The 19,856-nt window shown below is 40.7% G+C and overlaps 1 protein-coding gene across 1 annotated transcript; it reads right to left on the bottom strand.

Annotated features, from left to right (window-relative positions):
- Window positions 1-6,002: 6,002 nt before the first annotated feature.
- On the bottom strand, window positions 6,003-18,281 carry scn2b (sodium channel, voltage-gated, type II, beta). The gene is made up of 5 exons (XM_030777955.1): window positions 18,197-18,281; window positions 10,574-10,740; window positions 9,978-10,188; window positions 8,636-8,831; window positions 6,003-6,036 (listed from the first exon to the last, which is right to left on the bottom strand). Exons 1-5 carry the CDS (start codon window positions 18,279-18,281, stop codon window positions 6,003-6,005), a joined length of 693 nt encoding a protein of 230 aa, XP_030633815.1.
- Window positions 18,282-19,856: the final 1,575 nt, after the last annotated feature.

Below are 19,856 nucleotides of genomic sequence, written 5' to 3'. Positions count from 1 at the left end.
TTGTAGTCTAATGAAATGCAATCCAGGTAGCTAAAATACTCATCCTATGTTTGTTGAGTAGGATAATGGTAATGCTAGAAACAAGGGCACACAAACACACCCACACAAACACACACACACACATGCACACACACGCGCACACTTACACACACACACACGCGCACACTTACACACACACACACACACACACACACACTGTGGCCAAATGCATGAGCTGTGTAAACTGAAGTAAAGATTGCGGCTACACATCTCCCGGTGAGAAAGATTTCTCCTCCTACTTCAGAATGCCGCTCTTTTGCTGAGTCAGCGTGGTAAAGCGAACACTTTGAGCTAAGCAGCCACTCAGCAGAAAACCGCACCGGCTGCTTCTCTCAGAACGAGCACTGGCGTCAATACGATCAGCCATTCCAACTACAGGAATGCAATCTGCCTGTGTAACACACACACACACACACACACACACGCAACACTGCAGTGCTTTCATGAAGAACCTTGGAGCATTACTGAGTCTCACCATCACGGCCCATTCGTTGACCGAATCACTGAGTTACATCAGGTTATGTATTTAAAAAGATTGTACTCGGAATGGGCTGCTTTCTCGAAAAGAAATCAAATCATATTTGAATCATCTAAAACATCATTTGGACGTCATGGATTTATGTTTTATATAGGGTTAATGACCACACTAAAGCTAAATGTATAGTGCGTGGATCACCGATTTACCGACTGTTTTTTCTGTGCTGTCCCACGTAAAAAGACAACAGAATACCTTCCAGCCGGCAGACGCGCTGTTTATGACTATGCGGCGCGTGTTGGACAGGGACTATTTGCATGTACGAGTCACCTTCAGAGCAGTCTCAGCGGCGGTTCCCTGCGGTACAGCCCAAACGCGCTGCGCTAGCCCCTGCCTCCTGTCCCTGCCGTCAGCCCCCCCCAATGTCCCATTTAACCGTTAGCACCCCAGATACCTGGTCCACATTTCTATTGTAACTCACTTCATTTCCCACAATGCTCAGCTTCTCGGTCCATATATATATTTCTGCTTTTCATGAGCATGATTTTTTCTCTTCAGAGGTATAAAAAATGTGAAAAATACTTCTGAGTGGGTTTAGTGAAATATTTTCTTTCTTAAAGATGCTATTTATTGTCATGTATCTTTATACCTTATACCCTCATACCTTTAAGTACCTTATTAGAAATATCTTAATTGTAGCCGATACTTAATTAATTAATATCATTAAAACAAATGAAGGAGCATTAATCATATGGAATAAACAAACAAACAAAGATATAAACAAAGGTGACTTGTATAAACATAACCAAAAGCACAAAGATGACTGAATTGGTGAAATACAACAAGAAACCATTTTTCTTTTATTTATTTGTTTATTTATTTATTTTCAAAAATGTGATCAGCTCTGGCTGGTACATGATGCATGATGAGAGTATAGCAGAAGTATTTTGAATGGTCAGTGTGAAATGGGCCAGGTGTGGTCCTCAAGATACGCACAGCATTGAAAGCATGCATTAACCATACACACACACACACACACACACACACACACTCATGGAGACAGGAGACTGAGTATTCCACTATTACAACAACCCCTGCTTTTCTGGGGACCAGCCAACAGCCAAACAGCATGTTAGGTAAGGGGTACAGTGAATAATGCATTACTCCTCTTTAGAAATAGCTACTGGTTAAAACTGAGAGGTAAATGCTTCAAATAGGTATGTACTCTTTTTTTGTGGTGTTTGTACATGTAAACACACAAATAATTAATAACAAAAATTCACAAAGCAAGCAATGCAATCAAGACATGTTCAGTGTATATATGTGTGTATGTGTGTATATATATATATATATATATATGTGTGTGTGTGTGTGTGTGTGTGTGTGTATATGTATATGTATATGTATGTATGTATGTATATATACGTGTGTGTATATATACACACACACACACACACACACACGCACATATATATATATACATACATACACATATATATAGCAGTGCAGATACATTTCAAGCCCATAACAGATACCATTCTCATGCTGATAACCGCTATGTAAAACAGCCAATTCAGATTTAAACACAGCTATACAACACTGCTAGAATACAAAATCTCATTTTACAACTCACGTTCCTCATTCTTTCTTACAATTCCATTCTGTGGATGTGCAGTTATGATTTTATTTCATAAATGAAAGCAGCAGTGCTCTACATGATCTCTACGTGGTTTCTTAACACAATGCAATACAGTATTGTTCTAAAGTCTGATGCATATCATGGCCAATATAGCTATATGTTTACCCCTTGCTACTGAATTTGAGACAGGTCTCTGTCAAACATAATGAGCCAAGCAGCCCATTCCAATCTAGCTGAGAGTGAATTTGTCAAACACAATACATCATTAATGCCAGGTCAGTGGTCTGGTTTGGGCTGAATCTGGATTGGGTTGCTAAAGGAAGACAGTGATGCGCAAAAACAGCATATTTTAAGATTACTCATACGCTGGGCAATATTTTGGGCTAGCATTGCTATGAATATTCATGTGAAAATGTTTGCAAAGTCATGATTGTCACTAAAAAGTAGATCTTATTGCACATACCCAGTTCACAATAGAAACAAGACCTGCAATTTACAAAAAGAGGGCTTTCTAAATAAAAATATAAAATACATTTCAACTTACTGACAGTATTTCAGTTAAATGAGAAGTGATATATTTGGTGATATTAAATGGAAAACATACAAAATGTAACAAAAATTGTATAGTGTGGTTCACCACTAGCAGAAAATACTAATAGAAATATTAATAAAAGACACTGGACTGATCTACATAATGTGAACCTCCAACAAAAACAAAAGCAAGAACAAAAACAACAAGCAATATTTATGTGTACTTGAGTTTAAATATAAATCTCCAAGTGCCTACTGACTAAATACTCTAAATATTACATTAAATATTTTCATAATTATATCATATATGATCCACAGGCACTGCATTGACCGTCTTTTCTAAATATTAGAGCTATCTTTTTCTGGGGATATTTTTATGTTTTTTTTTTTATTATTATTATTATTTGTTTTTGGGTGAAGGTATGGAACAGGAGTCGTGACACAGTGACACAGTCCAGTTCAAAGGGCAGTGAAGTGCAAGTGCATTTCATAGAGTCTCAGGACCAGAGAACAGGCTCGCAACCAATGAGACGCTAACAAGAAACTGAGGAACCAATCATCTCTCACCATAGGAATGACTGTAAAGGGTTGCAATCAACATTCTCACATCAAGCAACGAAACACCGCACGTATATCCCATCATTTTTCCAAGTGCAAAGTCTATACTTTTAGGAATAGAGTGAAACGTGGAATATTGTGGAAATCCCAGAGACTCTAGAAAATGAATCAACTGAAAGATTCAATGAACATTCACAACGAGATAATATTTGATGATTTTTTTAACAAAAGACAGATAATATTAGCGCTGATACAAAGAAACAAATGGTATTGATGGTTATACAGAGATATACTGAGTATACAAAAAAAATGGATTTGATGAAAAATGGATGTGAAAATTAAATGGAACATTGCAATGAAAATCCAATCTGTCTGGCTGCTTGTTGAAAGCAGCAGCCTGAATAAGAGAGAGGGACATGGAGTAAGAGGAGGTGAGCCTGAATAGGAGCAGGAGCAGGAGCAGGAGTAGGAACAGGGCCAAAGGAGCATAGTGTCTCAAACAGGGGTGTACCTGAGCCCAGAGTTCAGGATTTCTGGCTGTTTCCTGACAAATCAACCCTAGTCATTCTGAACTCCACCATAGTGCTGTGCACTCTGTACTAGGCAGGCAGAAATCATGTACGCTGAGCATGACAACATACAATTTGTTTAGGGGTGAGTTTTTGTGGGCTAGGGTTTTTGCTTTGTAAAACTTCCAGTGGACAACATCAGTATTGTGGAGTGATTGCTATATGGATGTATATGAGTACAGGGACAGAATTGAGAGGTGCCGTTTTTTTTCCCCTTTCATTTTCTCACATCTGTATGAATGCAATGAGTAACTTTTACTAGAAATGTGTTTTGTTTTGTTTGTTTTTCTATATCATGAGAATGAGATGCTTCCTGTCCTATTAAGCTGGTTAAATAATAATATATTTTTGCTTTTGCCATGATGATCAAGCTGCGGATTAGAGACATGTAACACGTTAGCTATGACATGAAAGCAGTAAATACTGCCCCCCCCCCCCCAAAAAAAAGAAAATATCCATACTTTTCAATGACTGATATATCTGTTAATATGGCCTTGGTTTCTCTTCTATTATCATTAAAGTATGTTTCATGGTTTCATATTCAAGAGAACTATTTTAGACAACTGTTGATTGAAAGTTTGATTAATCTTTGCTTTATCAGTATTTAGTAGTGTATTGGTTGTATATTAGTGTTATTCAATAATGTATGGTTCTTTAAATACTTTTCACATTTCATAAAGAAGAGGCATGACATACTCTTATTTTTAACATTCAGTGAAAGTTCTAGATCAATGGCTTGGGTGCATTCTAAAACCTTTTTCATTTCTAAATGGTTGAAATCTACTAAAGACAAGGTTAAACAATATATATGTGTAACTTTAGAATAATACAACTAACATATATTTCTGAACCCCAGTTTTGTTAAGGGTAGTATGAAACATGATGTTTACTACAAAATAGTGAAACTTTTACTTGGGGATTGATACACCTCATAAACATCTGACTCAACAGAAACCTTCCGATGATCTTTCTCTTATCCACCTCCAGAATCAAACAGTAACTGAGCTAAGTATCCAGGAAGTCTAGCCAGTTTCCCTCTCCATCTGCTTCCCTCAGTATTGATCACCATATTCATAGCTCCTGACATTACATAATAAAAGTAGCTCCGAGAAATGATAATGACCGTGGGACCACCCACTATACATTCAAACAATAGTTTATAATACAGTGATACAATAATACTAAATACAAACATCTACAATACTGTTTTTGGTTTTGACAATTAGATTTCCCTGAATGTGTGTCACACCTAAATGAGTAATTGTCTGTGTATATATATATGAGTGTGCATGTGGGTTAGGGTATAAAATGTTATTTCTGGGATTCAGCCCAAGAACATATTGAATCGATTTCAAATTTAAGTGTTATTATGGTGCATGATTCTATAGATATGGTGTACCTGTCACTGTGTGGGGGTTAGCTAGCATGCTCACATGTGATATGTAACTACTTTTTTTTTTGTCATTAACTACCATGGGATTATAGCATGTTAGCAAGCAATGTCTAATAAAGAGCTACAGTGACTAGAAAGTCTATGGACAGAACTTAGTGCTCAACAGAGTTGAACAACTTCAAGTCACACACACACACACACACACACACACACACACACTGACACAGACACACAAACACAAAAAAACACACACTCATAATCATTTTCACCTTAACAATCATGCACGCCATTGGCCCCAGCCCAGAATAAGAAGTGAAAAGAACACTGATATCTAGAAATTTCTTGAAGATCTATCCCTAAAATAACTAGACGAATACAATTCTGGCAGTTATAAGTTATATATAGAATACTTATTTTTTTTTATTAGTAATATTTTTTTCTTTTCTTCCAGAGTTGAGGGATGATGGATGCTTGGCAGTAACTGGAAGACAGACGCTACTGTGAGGTTACCGAAAAGGCGTGAGTCCCTACATACCACAATCCGTTAAAAACACCCCCCCCCCCTTTAATACTCGTAACTGTGTGACGTGTGACTGAATGAGAATGAGGTTGAGCCCTAGGTTTGTAATCTTCCTTGCGCAATGTGCTTGACCGTTGAGGAGAGGCGGTGTGAACGGTAGGACGGATGAGGAGGGGCTTCCTTGATTCTGACATCTTGTCTGACGTCCTGAGGGGCTTGAGATGAGAGATGAAGAGAGGGTGAAGAGAAAAGTCTCTAAATGATGAGCCAGGCGAGTTTCAGTGTACATCTTCTGGCAGGGAGTATACATTTCTGTGAGAGAGAGGGAGAGAGAGAGAGAGAGAGAGAGAGAGGGAAAGAGAGAGTCATAAGATTGTTTGTACTACCTCAGTCCATGCTAGCATTGGATTTCATTCTCTTGAAGAATTAACAGTACGCGACTAATGAGCGTTAATTCAATTTCAGATGAATTTGGATGATTACTGGGAATCTCTGGGAACAGATAAAGGATATGACTTATTTTTCCTCTTTCTTTTGAGATACAAAGGAACAAACGACTGATAAAACTATTTCCGTCACATTTTCATTTCATTTTTTTTTTTTTTTTAATTTATCCAACACAATAGTGTAGAATTTATCTAGTCTTTAAGATTGCATAGAACCAGGCTGGGGGCAGTTCAGGAATGAAGTCATCATTTCCAAATGAGGTGAAGAATTGGAATTTGAACTGGAATAACCACTGGAATAACTCAACTGGAAGTACAATGGAAAAGGAATTATAGAAAGTTGAACTGAAGTCAGCGGGGAGTGAACAGGGAAAACTACACTTGGAACACAATTTAGCTGCTCTGAATGCTTGACTGCTTTGAGTTAAGTGCTATTCAAATATTAAAAATGTTTCCCCGGAAGCACATTTTCAGGTGCAAATGAAACAATCCACATGAATTGTTTTTGTACGACAATATTTTTTCATAGTTTTTCAAAGAAGAGAAACGAGTTAAAAAAAATTAACCCTGTACAAAATACACATGACGCTAAATGGGTTCTGTTGGTATTCTTCTCTTAATGGAATTCATATGTTCAGTGATTACTGAAAATATCTTTCTTGGTTGTGAAATTTCATGGAGTTTTATCTCGATACTGAGTTCTATTTCTTTGTGATTCCAATTCTGGTCCAATTCTTCATCCCCAAAACTGGTGCAAATTAAAATAAAGCTAGGCCACCTTAAAATTATATAGCAACCTCCTTCACAGCCTGTACTTACATTAGTAACTTCTATTAGAGAACTAAACTAAACTAAATTAAAATGTACAGTCCTACATTTCTAAAATTCTGACTAAAAATTCTACTCTAAACAAAAGTTCTACCTTAAAGTAAACTTTTGATTTGAACTTTTTAATTGAGCTTGCTTTGTGATGAAAGTTGCCATTAAGTTTAAGTTGACTTAACTCATTATCGGCTGAATTTAACCCCAGTTTAGTGTAAAATAAACAAACAAACTGTCTTTGCTCTTTGCCTTTGTATTCATGGGACAGTATCCAAAAAAACGAACAAACAAAAAAAAAATTTCACAAACCTGTACACGATCACAAACACAAGCACACACCACCATCAACACACACAGTACAACCACTCACCACAAACACAACACTGTCAGAGATGGTAGGAGATGAGTACAGGTTGAGAGGAGGTAAAATGTTTTAACTTAGTGTGATGGTGAAGCAAAATGGTTACAAATCACATAGCACAGGGGCTTAAAGAAATCACAGTTATTTAGTTATTTAAAATGGAATTTCTTCACTGAAAAACACAAAGTGACCATAACCTGATCTTAATCTAAGATCTGCCTGACTGTTTGTATAGAATTGTGATGAAATGCTTTAGAGCGGGGTATTTATCAGAGAGCAGAGAGGAACAGGTCTAAGAGTGGGAACAGTGTGTACTGGTAATGTAAATGGGAGAGATGGAGAGAGATGCAGATACAGTCCTGTGGGACAGGATTCACAATTACAGGATTCACTGGTTAGATGGGATCAGAATGCTAGCCTGGGAATGTGCTGTTAGTTCTTTAAATGAGTTTGAGAAAGTAGAGGAGACACAGAGAGAGAGAGAGAGAGAGAGAGAGAGAGAGAGAGAGAGAGAGAGAGAGAGAGAGAAAGTGAGAGAGCAAGAGAAAGTAAGAGAGAGAGCGAGAGAGAGAGAGACAGAGAGGGCCAGAGAGAGACAGAGAGAGAAACAAGCATGGAAATTCTGATAGTAGTTAATAGAGGATTGAGGAGAATTGAATATGATAACATATAAATAGAGAGCAGGTTCTGAGAGCCATTGGCTAACTCAGAGTCACATGATTACCACACAACACGCCACCAAGTTTTACCAGCATGAGATGGGCGGGGCTCCCCCAAACTTTGGGACTCCAGGCTCATGGAGATTTGTTAGATCTGTCTGTTTTATTCACACACACACACACACACAGAAAAAAAAAATTAATTAAGCGGACGGGAAGACGGGGGACTCTTTTTTTTTCTTGGCACTATACAAAACATAAAAAAACAATCACTCCTGGTGTGATAAAAAAAAGCCAAAAAGTTCTATGTTTAGTTTGTACTGTTCGTATGTGTTCACATAAGCTTGGTCTCACAGCGCACTGTGAGGAATGTAGCTGTCACTGAAAGAAAGAACTGAAAAAGAAAGAGCAGAGAGAGAGAGTGCGAGAGAGAGGGGGAGAGAAAGAGAGAGAGGGAGAGAGAGAGAACAAGTAGAAGGGCCTCAGTGAGAAAGCAAGATAGAGAAAGAGAGGGAGAGTGTTTCTGAATGCTTTTGTTTTGGTACATGAGAGCGAAGAGAGAGAGAGAGAGAGAGAGAAAACAAGAGAGTGAGAGAGATCGAAATACGAGGAGAAGTTCTTACTTGGTCCCCTCCTCTGTGCCACCCTCTCCATCTGTCTTTCCTTCCTCCTCAATTTTCTGTTCATCAGAGATGAGTTCCTGCTTCTTCCTTCTCCGTATACACTTCACTACCACCATAGACAGGATCACCAGGGCCAGCATCCCTCCAACTGACGCTCCAATCGCCACGGCGATTGTTGAGTCCCTTGGAGGGGGCACTGGAGAGAGAAATAAAGGCATTGAGCTTGTGTGTGTGTGTGTGTGTGTGTGTACATATAGGTGTGTTTGTGCAGCAGTGTGATTTTGTGTATGTGCATGTGTGATGTGTGTGTGCGTGTGTGTGTGTGTGTACATAGGGCATATAAGCATGCATATGTATGTGTATATGTGTTTGTGTAGGTGTTTGAGTGTATGTATATATAGGTGTGTTTGTGCAGCAGTGTGATTGCGTGTATGTGCATGTGTGTGTGTGTGTGCGTGCGTGTGTGTACATAGGGCATATAAGCATGCATATGTATGTGTATGTGTGTTTGTGTAAGTGTTTGAGTGTATGTATACATAGGTGTGTTTGTGCAGCAGTGTGATTGCGTGTATGTGCATGTGTGTGTGTGTGTGTGTGTACATAGGGCATATAAGCATGCATATGTATGTGTATATGTGTTTGTGTAGGTGTATGAGTGTATGTATACATAGTTGTGTTTGTGCAGCAGTGTGATTGCGTGTATGTGCATGTGTGCGTGCGTGTACATAGGGCATATAAGCATGCATATGTATGTGTATATGTGTTTGTGTAGGTGTATGAGTGTGTGTATATATAGGTGTGTTTGCGCAGCAGTGTGATTGCGTGTATGTGCATGTGTGTGTGCGTGTGTGGGTGTGTATAAGGGAAGTGCTCTCGGGCAGCATTGTGTAACAGTGGCAGGCACTAGTGCAGAGATGAGTGAGAGTGACACGCCCATCAATAAGTGAAAAGCAGCAGATCGCTGAGTCATCAGCTAACCCAGGCGCTGAGACGACACGCACCGCATGGCTCAAGGACAGCGGGGAGAGGAGAGGAGAAGGGAGGAGAGGAGAGGAGAGGAGAGGAGAGGAAAGGAGAAAACTAGGTGTGCACGATAACTATTCCAGCAAGGTGTCCTCTAACCACGCATTTCATACAGTAAACTTCATCTAATGATCTTTTCTGCTCACATGGAGCACTATCAGATTATGAAAGCTTGTGTTCAACTTAAATATCCAAATATTAATGTGACACACTCTCTCTTCTGTAATGTGTGTCATAAACCGGCCTGCAAGGTCAACAGAAATACACTACAATTCCCATAGTGCTTTGTGAACATTTGCCACCGTGTCAGAGTCCTTACGCTCTGTAAGAACGACGAGCTCAATGACCCCGTGGCCTTTGACGCGGTCAGGAGGGTTGTGAATGTAACAGTTGTAAATCCCTTCATCCGACAGCTGCACGTCGTAGATGGTGATGGACACGTCATTTTTGTCCAGGTTCCCGGCAAAAACCACCCGGTCTCCAAACTTATCCGTCTTCAGAGGAATGATCTTCTTCTTATAGGTCATGAACTACAGAGAGGAAAACAGGAGGGAGAGGGAGAGAGAGAGAGAGAGAGAGAGAGAGAGAGAAAGAAAGAAAGAAAGAAAGAAAGAAAGAAAGAAAGAAAGAGAAGGAAAGAAAGAAAAAGAAAGAGAGAAGGAAAGAAAGTAAAGAAGGAAAGACAGAAAGAAAGAAAGAAAGAAAGAAAGTAAAGAAAGAGAGAAGGAAATAAAGTAAGAAAGAAAGAAAGATAGAAAGAAAGAAAGTAAAGAAACTAACTTTGTCAAGTTTTCTGTAACACATTTGCCACACATTGGCCCAGACCATATAATGTGGAAACATTGGCGATTGGCAGTAAAAGATCAAAAAGGAGAGAGAATAAACCAGGAATAAAGCATGCTCCTGTCCTCTCACCATCTCGTGGGTGTCATTTTGGTCCTGCTGGTAAGTCCAGTTCATGGCGAATTTGCTTGGATCCACTTTGTAGCAGGAGGTAAAGGAGCAAGGTATTTTGACCATGGTCCCATTAAGAGCATTAATCTGGTGGGACACCAGCACATCCATAGAGGCAGTTGGGGAAGCTGGAAGACACACACACACACACACACACACACACACACACAGTGTCAATTGTTAAACAGTTGTTTGTATCCTTTGCTGCAGGAATAGGGGTCTATAGCAAAGTACCGTGTTGTCCAATCAGGCCTGCTATAGGTATTCACTAACCACGACAGAGTTTAAAACATGAGATATAATACAGACCCAGGTCGAATAGTTATGTGTAGTGTTGAAATGACCGGGTCTGGTGTCCATTTTCCTCAGTGTAATGTCTCCTTGTGACAGCGCTCTCTTAATTAACAGGATAAATGACCGTTTTAATGAAATCTCTGTAAGGCATTCATACAATGTATGCTTTGGTATTATGTTAACGCACTCAGTCTTGTTCTAATTTCAGTGGTTTTTAGTAGAAAAGGACGGACACAAGGTAAAGGAGACACATAAGGGTATTGGAACGGGGCATGTCATTTAAATATCCCCAAATACTCACTGTCCCTTCCTGAAAAAAAGAATCTGTTTTGGCATTTGGAGCGTTGGTTATTTTTAGAATCTAAAAGATTCTACTGCAAAGTCAGAGAGGTTCACTTCATAGAGGCATTTCTAAGTTAATATTTGTACTCACCATACATCAAACAACACAGTTATCAGTTGTTATGAAATGTAGAGTAATACTGAGGTGAATTTGCAGAGTTTTTGTGACTGCTGGGGGGGGAAAGGGGGGGGGGGGTGCTCAGGTTTTACAGCAGTGCAGTAATATCATCATCACAACGCTACTTAGGGGCCTACAACTTTTTTTTGTTTTTGTTTTGACTCTTTTACTCCCCAGTAAAGTCTGCCAAACATCATTTATCTGAAAAGCACGGTGTACTTCTGTTTTACAACTCCAAAAGAGTTCAAAGAGTTTTCAAAGAGATTTTTCAAAAGCCTTTGGCATCTTAAAAAAAAGTCTTTGAAAAAAAAAAAAACCCCCAGTAGGACAGTCAGTCAGCGATCGGTGCAGGTAGGATACATGTGGCTGGCCAGAGGGCGGAGGTTTAGACCGGGTTTGGTTCTGTTAATACCTCTAACCTGACGGTAAACAGAGATGATGTGAAACCTGGTCTTTAATAATGTAAAGTCTTCACTGCATTAAAAGAGCATTAAACTGACAGTGAAAAAGAGTCCTGAGAGAGGTGCTCTCGTCTGGAAAACTCCGACCACACCCAGAGCCGCAGCTGGCCCGGTACCGCCGCAGAGTGACGCCAGAGCTTAGACAGCTCTTTTATCGGGCTGTGGAGACTACTGATGTGTTCAGGTTTGTGCTCTGTAATTTATTCAGTCAACTGATAATGTCACCAAGCTTTATTATTTGCAGATGTTAATGAAGTGTGAAACATGTTGGACTCAGTGAGTGAGTTTTGTATTTGTATTTGTGTGTAGTGCATCCAACGGAGGTTGGGAACACACTTAGATCTATCAAGTACAGATGTGCATACGTGTGTTTGTGTGTGTGTGTGTGTGTTCGTGTGTATGTGTGTGTTCGTGTGTGTGTGTTTGTGTGTGTGTGTGTGTTCGTGCGTATGTGTGTGTGTGTTCGTGTGTGTATATGTGTGTGTGTGTGTGTGTGTGTGTTTGTGTGTGTGCGTGTATGTGTGTGTATGTGTGTATATTTTCCTCTCTGCACCATTTTGTCCCACCACTGCAGTCAGTAGTTTTGTATGTCTGGACAAGTTCCCAGCGCTGCCACAATTACTCTTCATCTGCCCCGGCTTCTGCAGCAGTAACGCAAGTACATCATATACCCCTCCCTTCTCTCCTGCCTCTCTCTCTCTCTCACTCTCACACTCACTCTCTCTCTCTCTCTCACTCACTCTGTTCTCTGTTCTGCAATTCAGCACTTGTCCCCTCCCACCATGAAAATCAGGTGTGCTCTGATATTCTCTTCCTCTGTGTCGGAGTGAGAGGGAGAGAGGGGAAAGGACAGATAAGATAACTAATCTCCTGACACATAACCTCTACAGACTTTTCTGGAATAATCATATTTTCAGTCACATCTTAATGTGGTTTGGTTTGTGCTTTTCCACCTTCGAGTCGTCGAATGGTTGCTTCAGTATGTTTCTTTTTGTGCACACAGAAACACGACCTATTTTCATCCATATGGCCACAGAAAGCCAGCATAACATGATCAGCCTGTCTCTCTCTCTCTCAAACACACACACACACACACACACACACACACACACACACACATGCAGAGTCAGCGCTCAGGGCAGGGTGTGTTACTCTACACCAGCAGTAAGTCAATGTCATCTTACCTAACCCCCCCGTCCCCCCCCCCAACCCGCCCTCCCTTTACTCTCATGTATATTTAGTGCTTCTCACTCAGCACAGAGCTTTCCCACGCTGCCCTGTAATCATGTCCACTGAGGACAGTCCTCACACACACACACCTACACACACACACCTACACACACACACACAGAGTAACACACAGAGTCACACACACACACACAGTCACACACACACACACACACGCATGCACACACACACACACACGCATGCACACATACACACACACACACATGCACGCACGCACACACACACACACACACACACACACACACGCATCGCACCCTACAGGATTCACATTCGATCGGTAAACCTCACTCCTACATACTGTACTGACTTATGTTTCTCACTTCAGTAACACAGCAAACAGGTTCAACCTGCAAACAGGAAAACACGTCTCTTTTTTTTTTTTCCACAAAAGCCTGTCTCTGTTTGTCTTAAGGCTGCGCTAGAATCTCAAGAGTTGTAATCACGTTAACCATACTAATTACTTTTGTGTGTTGCGTGTTATGTAAGGGCTGGAGATGGTATTTATCGTGTCAGCTGAGACGAGAAGCCTGCCTTTTGTTTAAGCAGGAAGGAAAAATAAGACATTAAAATGTGTGTGTATTATTCATGGGATGTGTGTGTGTGTGTGTGTGTGGTCAGAGCTTAATGGTACCGGAATGATCTTCTTTGATGACTTTTACTGTCAGGGATGCTGGAAGGCATTAAATACTGCAGTGTCTCCCCTCCTTTTCAGTTTTCTTCCTCCCTCTTTCTCTCTCTCTCTCTCTCTCTCTCTCTCCCTCCCTCCATCCTACTATTCCTTTTCTCTCTCCCCCCTTCCTTCACACCCCTCCCAGTCCATTGCCTGCTCTCCTTTTTCTCTTTTTGTTTCAGATCTCAAGGTCGTTTTTAAAAAGAAAAAAGGTTTCAGCGAGTCTTTTTTTTTCTGTCATTTGTTCTATAGGTGTCATCTGCCCTGAGCAACCTTCCAAAGTCACACACACACGCGCACACACACACACACACACACACACACACACACACACACACACACACACACACTAGAGCTCCAGTAGTCACACATTGCACCAGTTCCCTTCCTAACATAATGAATATAATTACCAATCATAGAATAAATATTAATTCAAGAAGAACACATAGAAAACCCATCACTAACCAATAAAGCAAAATTACTGAACAAGCACATGTCGCATACTGTTCAATGCCACCGTTTCTTTCAGAACCTACAGGCCCAACTGTTTACATGCTTAGCTTTCCCTGTGAGGAGGGACTGCAGCAAACTGTCTGAATGTGAAGACTACAGCACACACATCTGAGCTGTCTCACTGCTCAAACTACAGCATGAACAGTCATGCTGTCTCACTGCGCAAACTACATCATGAACAGGCATGCCGTCTCACTGCGCAAACTACAGCACTGTCTCACTGCTGTAACTGCAGCACAAACACAGCTGTGCTGTCTCACTGCTGATGCTACAGCACACACACACACAGCCATACTGTCTCACTACTCAAACTAAAGCACACACACAGCCGTTCTGTCTCACTGCCATTCTGTCTCACTGCTGATGCTACAGCACACACATGCGCATGCACACACACACACACACACACACACACACACACACACACACACAGCTGCACTGTCTCACTGCTGAAACTACAGGGCGTGTGTTTCATGAGGGTAAACACAGGCATTTGTCTTTTCAGTCCATCAGGCCGGACCAGGTAAAAACACTACAGTCTGCCATAATACTGATAATGCGCAGGGCTTTGATAAGACTCAGCCAACTATAGTGGGGGTAGGGTTTCATTTTCAAATGCTTTTCACTCTAAAGACACAGGCCAGTCTACACCAAGAGCACTTTGCAGCTTAGAGACAATACCACGTGTTTAATACATTATGGAATTAACCGTTTTCCAGGCAACAGGCAACTTCAGTGCGATGCAATGTATGCAATTCAATGTATGCAGTGTCAATGCTAGACAGATTCCGAACTCTGGTAGGAAATATCTAAATGTTTACAAATGAAGATCATCAGTTTTTCTGTATTTCTATCGATGTTTTCAGCTAATATTATCACAGCTGTTGTCATTTCAATAGTATTGACTTTTTTGGTGATATTTTTGAACTGTTTCTATTTCTGAACTATACACAGAAGGTATCAATTCTTCCTTGAGAGCGCAGCCCACGAATCTAAAGTAACATAATGTAGCTGAACAGGAATAGGTTTAGCGGAGAACCAAACTTCCAATCGATGTGTCCCAATGGTGCGCTCCCTGTGGTTCTATTTTTACTAAGCGTGTTTGATGAGGGTCAGGTTCTATAGGAAAATGAGGCTATGTTAATGGAGCTCACACGCGTGATGTCACTATTGCTGCTGGATCTATAGGGGGAAAATGAGATGACATAATGGATATTGGATGTAAACTCTGACAGCTAATCCAACCCATCTGTTAAACACGAAACCTGCTATGCTTGGATTAGGTGTTGAGAGAAGACACTAAACCCAGTCGTTTCAATGCGAGTTTTTTTTTAAAAAAATTTTTATTAAACTGTTGTGAAAAATGCAACCAAATGTTTTAGGGTGATCTTAGCTGCATCTGAGCTGCCTGAAGTACGTTCAGTTTTTGAACGGTTTGATGGGTTTTCAGATTTCAGCTGTATTTTACTGAAGCACTCAAAGATGTACCAGTCATTCAACGTATTTCACGGTTTATTCACAAACAATTTAGTCATTGTTGTAGTGGTCAGTGTTCCCTTCCTGACTCATTTCTCTATGGAAAATTCTCTGGGGTGATAAGATTTAGAATTCCAGTCCGTTCACCAAGATTCTGGGACAGGTCTGTGAGTTATACACAGCTGTCAAAATGGGATAAATCTGTGTAAAAAAAAATAATTTTATTTTTTTTTAAAATTTATTTCTGGTCTAGACCTTGAAAAACGAGAGGTCAAACCTCAGCACCGTGATGAGACAGGACAGCATCTCGTCAGCAAATCACCACGTTGATTCACGACTATGTCCTAAAACAGCAGGCACTGGACGTCTGATGGATAAGCAGTGAAAATGTTGATGGAGGGGGGGGACACGAGACACTTTGACCCGAGTCTCACGAGCGAATTAGGTGGGGAGACCGTCCTTCATTACTGCGAGAGATGATACGCATTGTCCTTGAACCTACGTGCTTGTCGTCGTTCCTGTTAATATAAGAGGGCATGTTTACGCTGGATGAATCTCCTGTTCGTAATACCTCATGCCTCTGATTACATCAATGCAGACCTCTCTGTTTCATTTCCAGTTACACTGCAGCTGGTCACAGTGAATGGTGACGGGGTGAGCTAATGCCCTCTAGTGGCTGATGCGTGACACTGCATTTACTTCAAGGCAAAGCTGTTGAAGCACTCTTCATTGCTTACTGTCTCAGAACCTGTCCTTTACCCTCCTAATCTCTGATGTAAATATAAATCTGTACATATCTTTAATATAATAGCTTGCTTACATGTGTTGAGTGTGTGCACGTACATTTGCCTTTTTCATTTCTCTCCAAAGCCATCCCTCTCACACTTTCCCATATATTAAATGACATTTTGTGTGTGTACATTACTTGCATTATGTTAAATTCCAGTTTCTCTCTCCACGTATCACAGCACACAAAACATTAGGTTTCTACATTTCAAATCTCAGCTGTAATTAATGATTCTTGTGAGCTGATCTGGTAAAATGTGTGACTCAGCCTAAGGTTGCTGATCTAGAATCAGCTTTCCTCATACCACAGAATGCTACTTATTACAAGAACGCAATGCAATAAGTGAGCCTAGATCAGACACTTATTGTGAGAAACTGATTAATACAACCCCTGATGTCACCTCTCTGTCTTCTCTCCTAATGTTTCGGGGGAGTTGTCTTGGAGTGCCTTTTCCTGCAGCCTTTTGTAAAATAATTCACTCTACTCCCCCAGGTGGTCAAACGGTGGAACTGCATCTGCAAGAGCCTGTCACCTCCTCTAAACTAGCCTCTCTGTGCAATAAAGGCCTGTTTAGCATTTAAGTTTAAAGGTAAGAAATGGGTGTGTTTGAACTGAGATGTGCTGGGGGAAAAAAAAAACAACCCGCACCCCATGTTTAATACGCAAATACATATACATACCGATCATCCAATCATGCAGATGGAAATCATGTTGCAATTATATAAATTACCTTTTTAGAAACATTACAAATGAAGTTACTCTGTATGATGGAAATGTAATTGCCCCCCAGACCACTTTCCTTTTACAACCTCATTCATTTAATGAATGGATGAAACAGAGGCCAGAGAGATGGCTCTCTTGGTGCATAATCTAGTTGTCATGTCCAGACGGTACCTTACAGAACAGGGCGCCAGTGGTCGTTTCTAACGGATGAGATGTCACCTAGCAACGCCAAGCCGTCCATTTGAGAGGGTGCGCAAAAAACTCATACGTCACTGGTCAGCCAGTTGCTTGCACGAGGGACCACACGTAGTTTCACGCATCTGAGGTTTTCTGACGCTGACTGATAATATGAAATAATGAAAACTAGGATATAAATAGGTTATGTCGGCAAGTTCACACAGGATGCGCACTTCCAGCTTCAGCACCAGGAGCGAGCGTACACACGCACATTACGCGCGCGCCTACGCTGAGATGGTACTGATACATTATTGATCATGAAAACGAGGTGATCTCAGCAAAAAAAATCGCTTTAGTGGAAGAACATCACTGTTGCTGCGATTCCAAACACAGAATGTAGGCCAACTGCTACCACACACCGCTGTGTTTGACGTGTATCAGTTGATATTTAAGCATTTTGAGTGCACAGAGAAAGATATGCACGGTACTGTTTAATCTAAGTACGGATATAAGGATGCAGAGATTTTTCTGAGCGAGGTATATCTGTGAGGATTACACTGAAGAACCTTACAGCTAATTAAACATCAATTTAGGACAACCTATCTTAAGCTTTTAAAATGTAACGACTCGTTCTCCCCCCCCCCCCCCCCCTCTCTCTCTCTCTCACACACACACACACACACATAGTAACAAATGTGACCGAAAACGCAAAGGTAACGCATCACACACAATGTGGGTCCCTTCTGGGAATATAGTCGCTAAATTTCTTACTCACCCATCATAAAAACCATCAGTCCTATATAGCTTAATTTGACAGCCGGCGTCCACAATATATCTCGCGTTTGCAACAGAAGAGCCATTTCGGTCCCCGTCGTTGAGCCTGTCGTTAAAAGATAAATAAGAAACGCCTGATACCTATTTCTTGACAATATACATATATAAAAAGCGCGAAATGTGTGTTATTTTTCAGTGCTATGGAATGGCTGACAGTGACAGTAGCCGTAGAAACAGTTGGTTTTATGGTTATGGGTTACTCCTGTAGGAAGGCGGGGAGCTGGAGATTTCTGAATCCCGTTCTTTCCCAGCTAGCCCTCCCACTTCCCTACTAGCATCTGCTATTTCCAGCTACACGCCAAAGTCGTATCAACACGACACCAAAATGAATGGGCACGAAGGCGAATGAAGGAAGGGGGAAAAAAAAAGTCTTCTGTAGGATGAGAATGGAATGAAGAAAAGTCTGTTGTACAAAGGAGAGAAGGACTCGATGGAGTAGCCAGCTGCTGCTTTTTAATTCACTGTTAAAAAAAACTGTACCGCTTTTATCGCATGCAAAGATGCACTTATGTAAAGTATTTATTTCATTCAGCAGCCATTAATCAGTGATCTTTTTTAATAATAATAATAATAATAAAAAAACAGTGACTTTTTTTTTTTTTAAATAATTGATGTCTATAATAACAGCGACAAACTTAGCCAAACATAAGTGCTATCAACCACAGCGTCTAGAGTTGCGTACATTCACAACACACAAATGTGTAAGTCTGGAATGTTCCATAGCAGAAAATCACTCGGGGGGAAAAACCCCCACTGTGTTTTCCTTCATACAAAGCTCAGACAACATGTCCTTTGCATACTTGTTTTGGAACTTAAATACCATTAAGACACAGTCCAAATGTAGAGAGTGAACCAGTCACCCCATTTCCCCGATACGTTTTGAGTGGAAAGTGGATAAAATGGCAAAAATTGACATTTCTAAAAAATCAATGCAGTCGTTGCAGCTAAACAAAAAAGAACAATCTAGTTTGCAGTAAGCCCCCCACCCCACCTTCCCTCCACACACATCAAAGACATGAAAAGAGGAATGTAGAGAGAGGAAGAGAAAGAGATGGTGAGAGAGAGAGAGAGAGAGAGAGAGAGAGAGAGAGAGAGAGATACTATAGTGTTCCAATACTAAAATCTGTAATCAGTAAGGCAAGCTTTTTTTGGGCAGTTAGTGTACAAAAGACAGCTGTTGGGCTTTAGATGGTTGCTATAGCTTTTAAGACTCTAGACCTGCACGGTGTGTGTGTTTTGCCCATACCCACATCTTTTGGGGCAATGAAACTGAGCTGAACTGAGCACTGACTGAGAGGATTACCTTGGAATGGACACATGAATGTTTGGTGTGGTGAAACATTGGTCGTGGATTTTGTAGATGGAGCAAAAGAAACGGGAGGGGAACAGATGAATAGAGAGATGAAACTAGAGTGAGTGGATAACTAGAATGGCAGAGAATAGGATAACCAGATTAGGAGCAGAAGATTTAGGATTACGGCGAGAGCAAACCGAGGGATTTTAGTCGTATCTGTCCCACTCTGCATCATGGAGAATATCAGCAGCTGGAAAGCCCCGACAGGGAAAAATGGCACAAAACGAGACCTTTGTTGAGAGCTCGA

Source organism: Chanos chanos, chromosome 6 (genome assembly GCF_902362185.1).
Source record: "Chanos chanos chromosome 6, fChaCha1.1, whole genome shotgun sequence".
Taxonomy (NCBI): Eukaryota; Metazoa; Chordata; class Actinopteri; order Gonorynchiformes; family Chanidae; genus Chanos; species Chanos chanos.
This window is presented reverse-complemented; position numbering and strand designations above follow the sequence as displayed.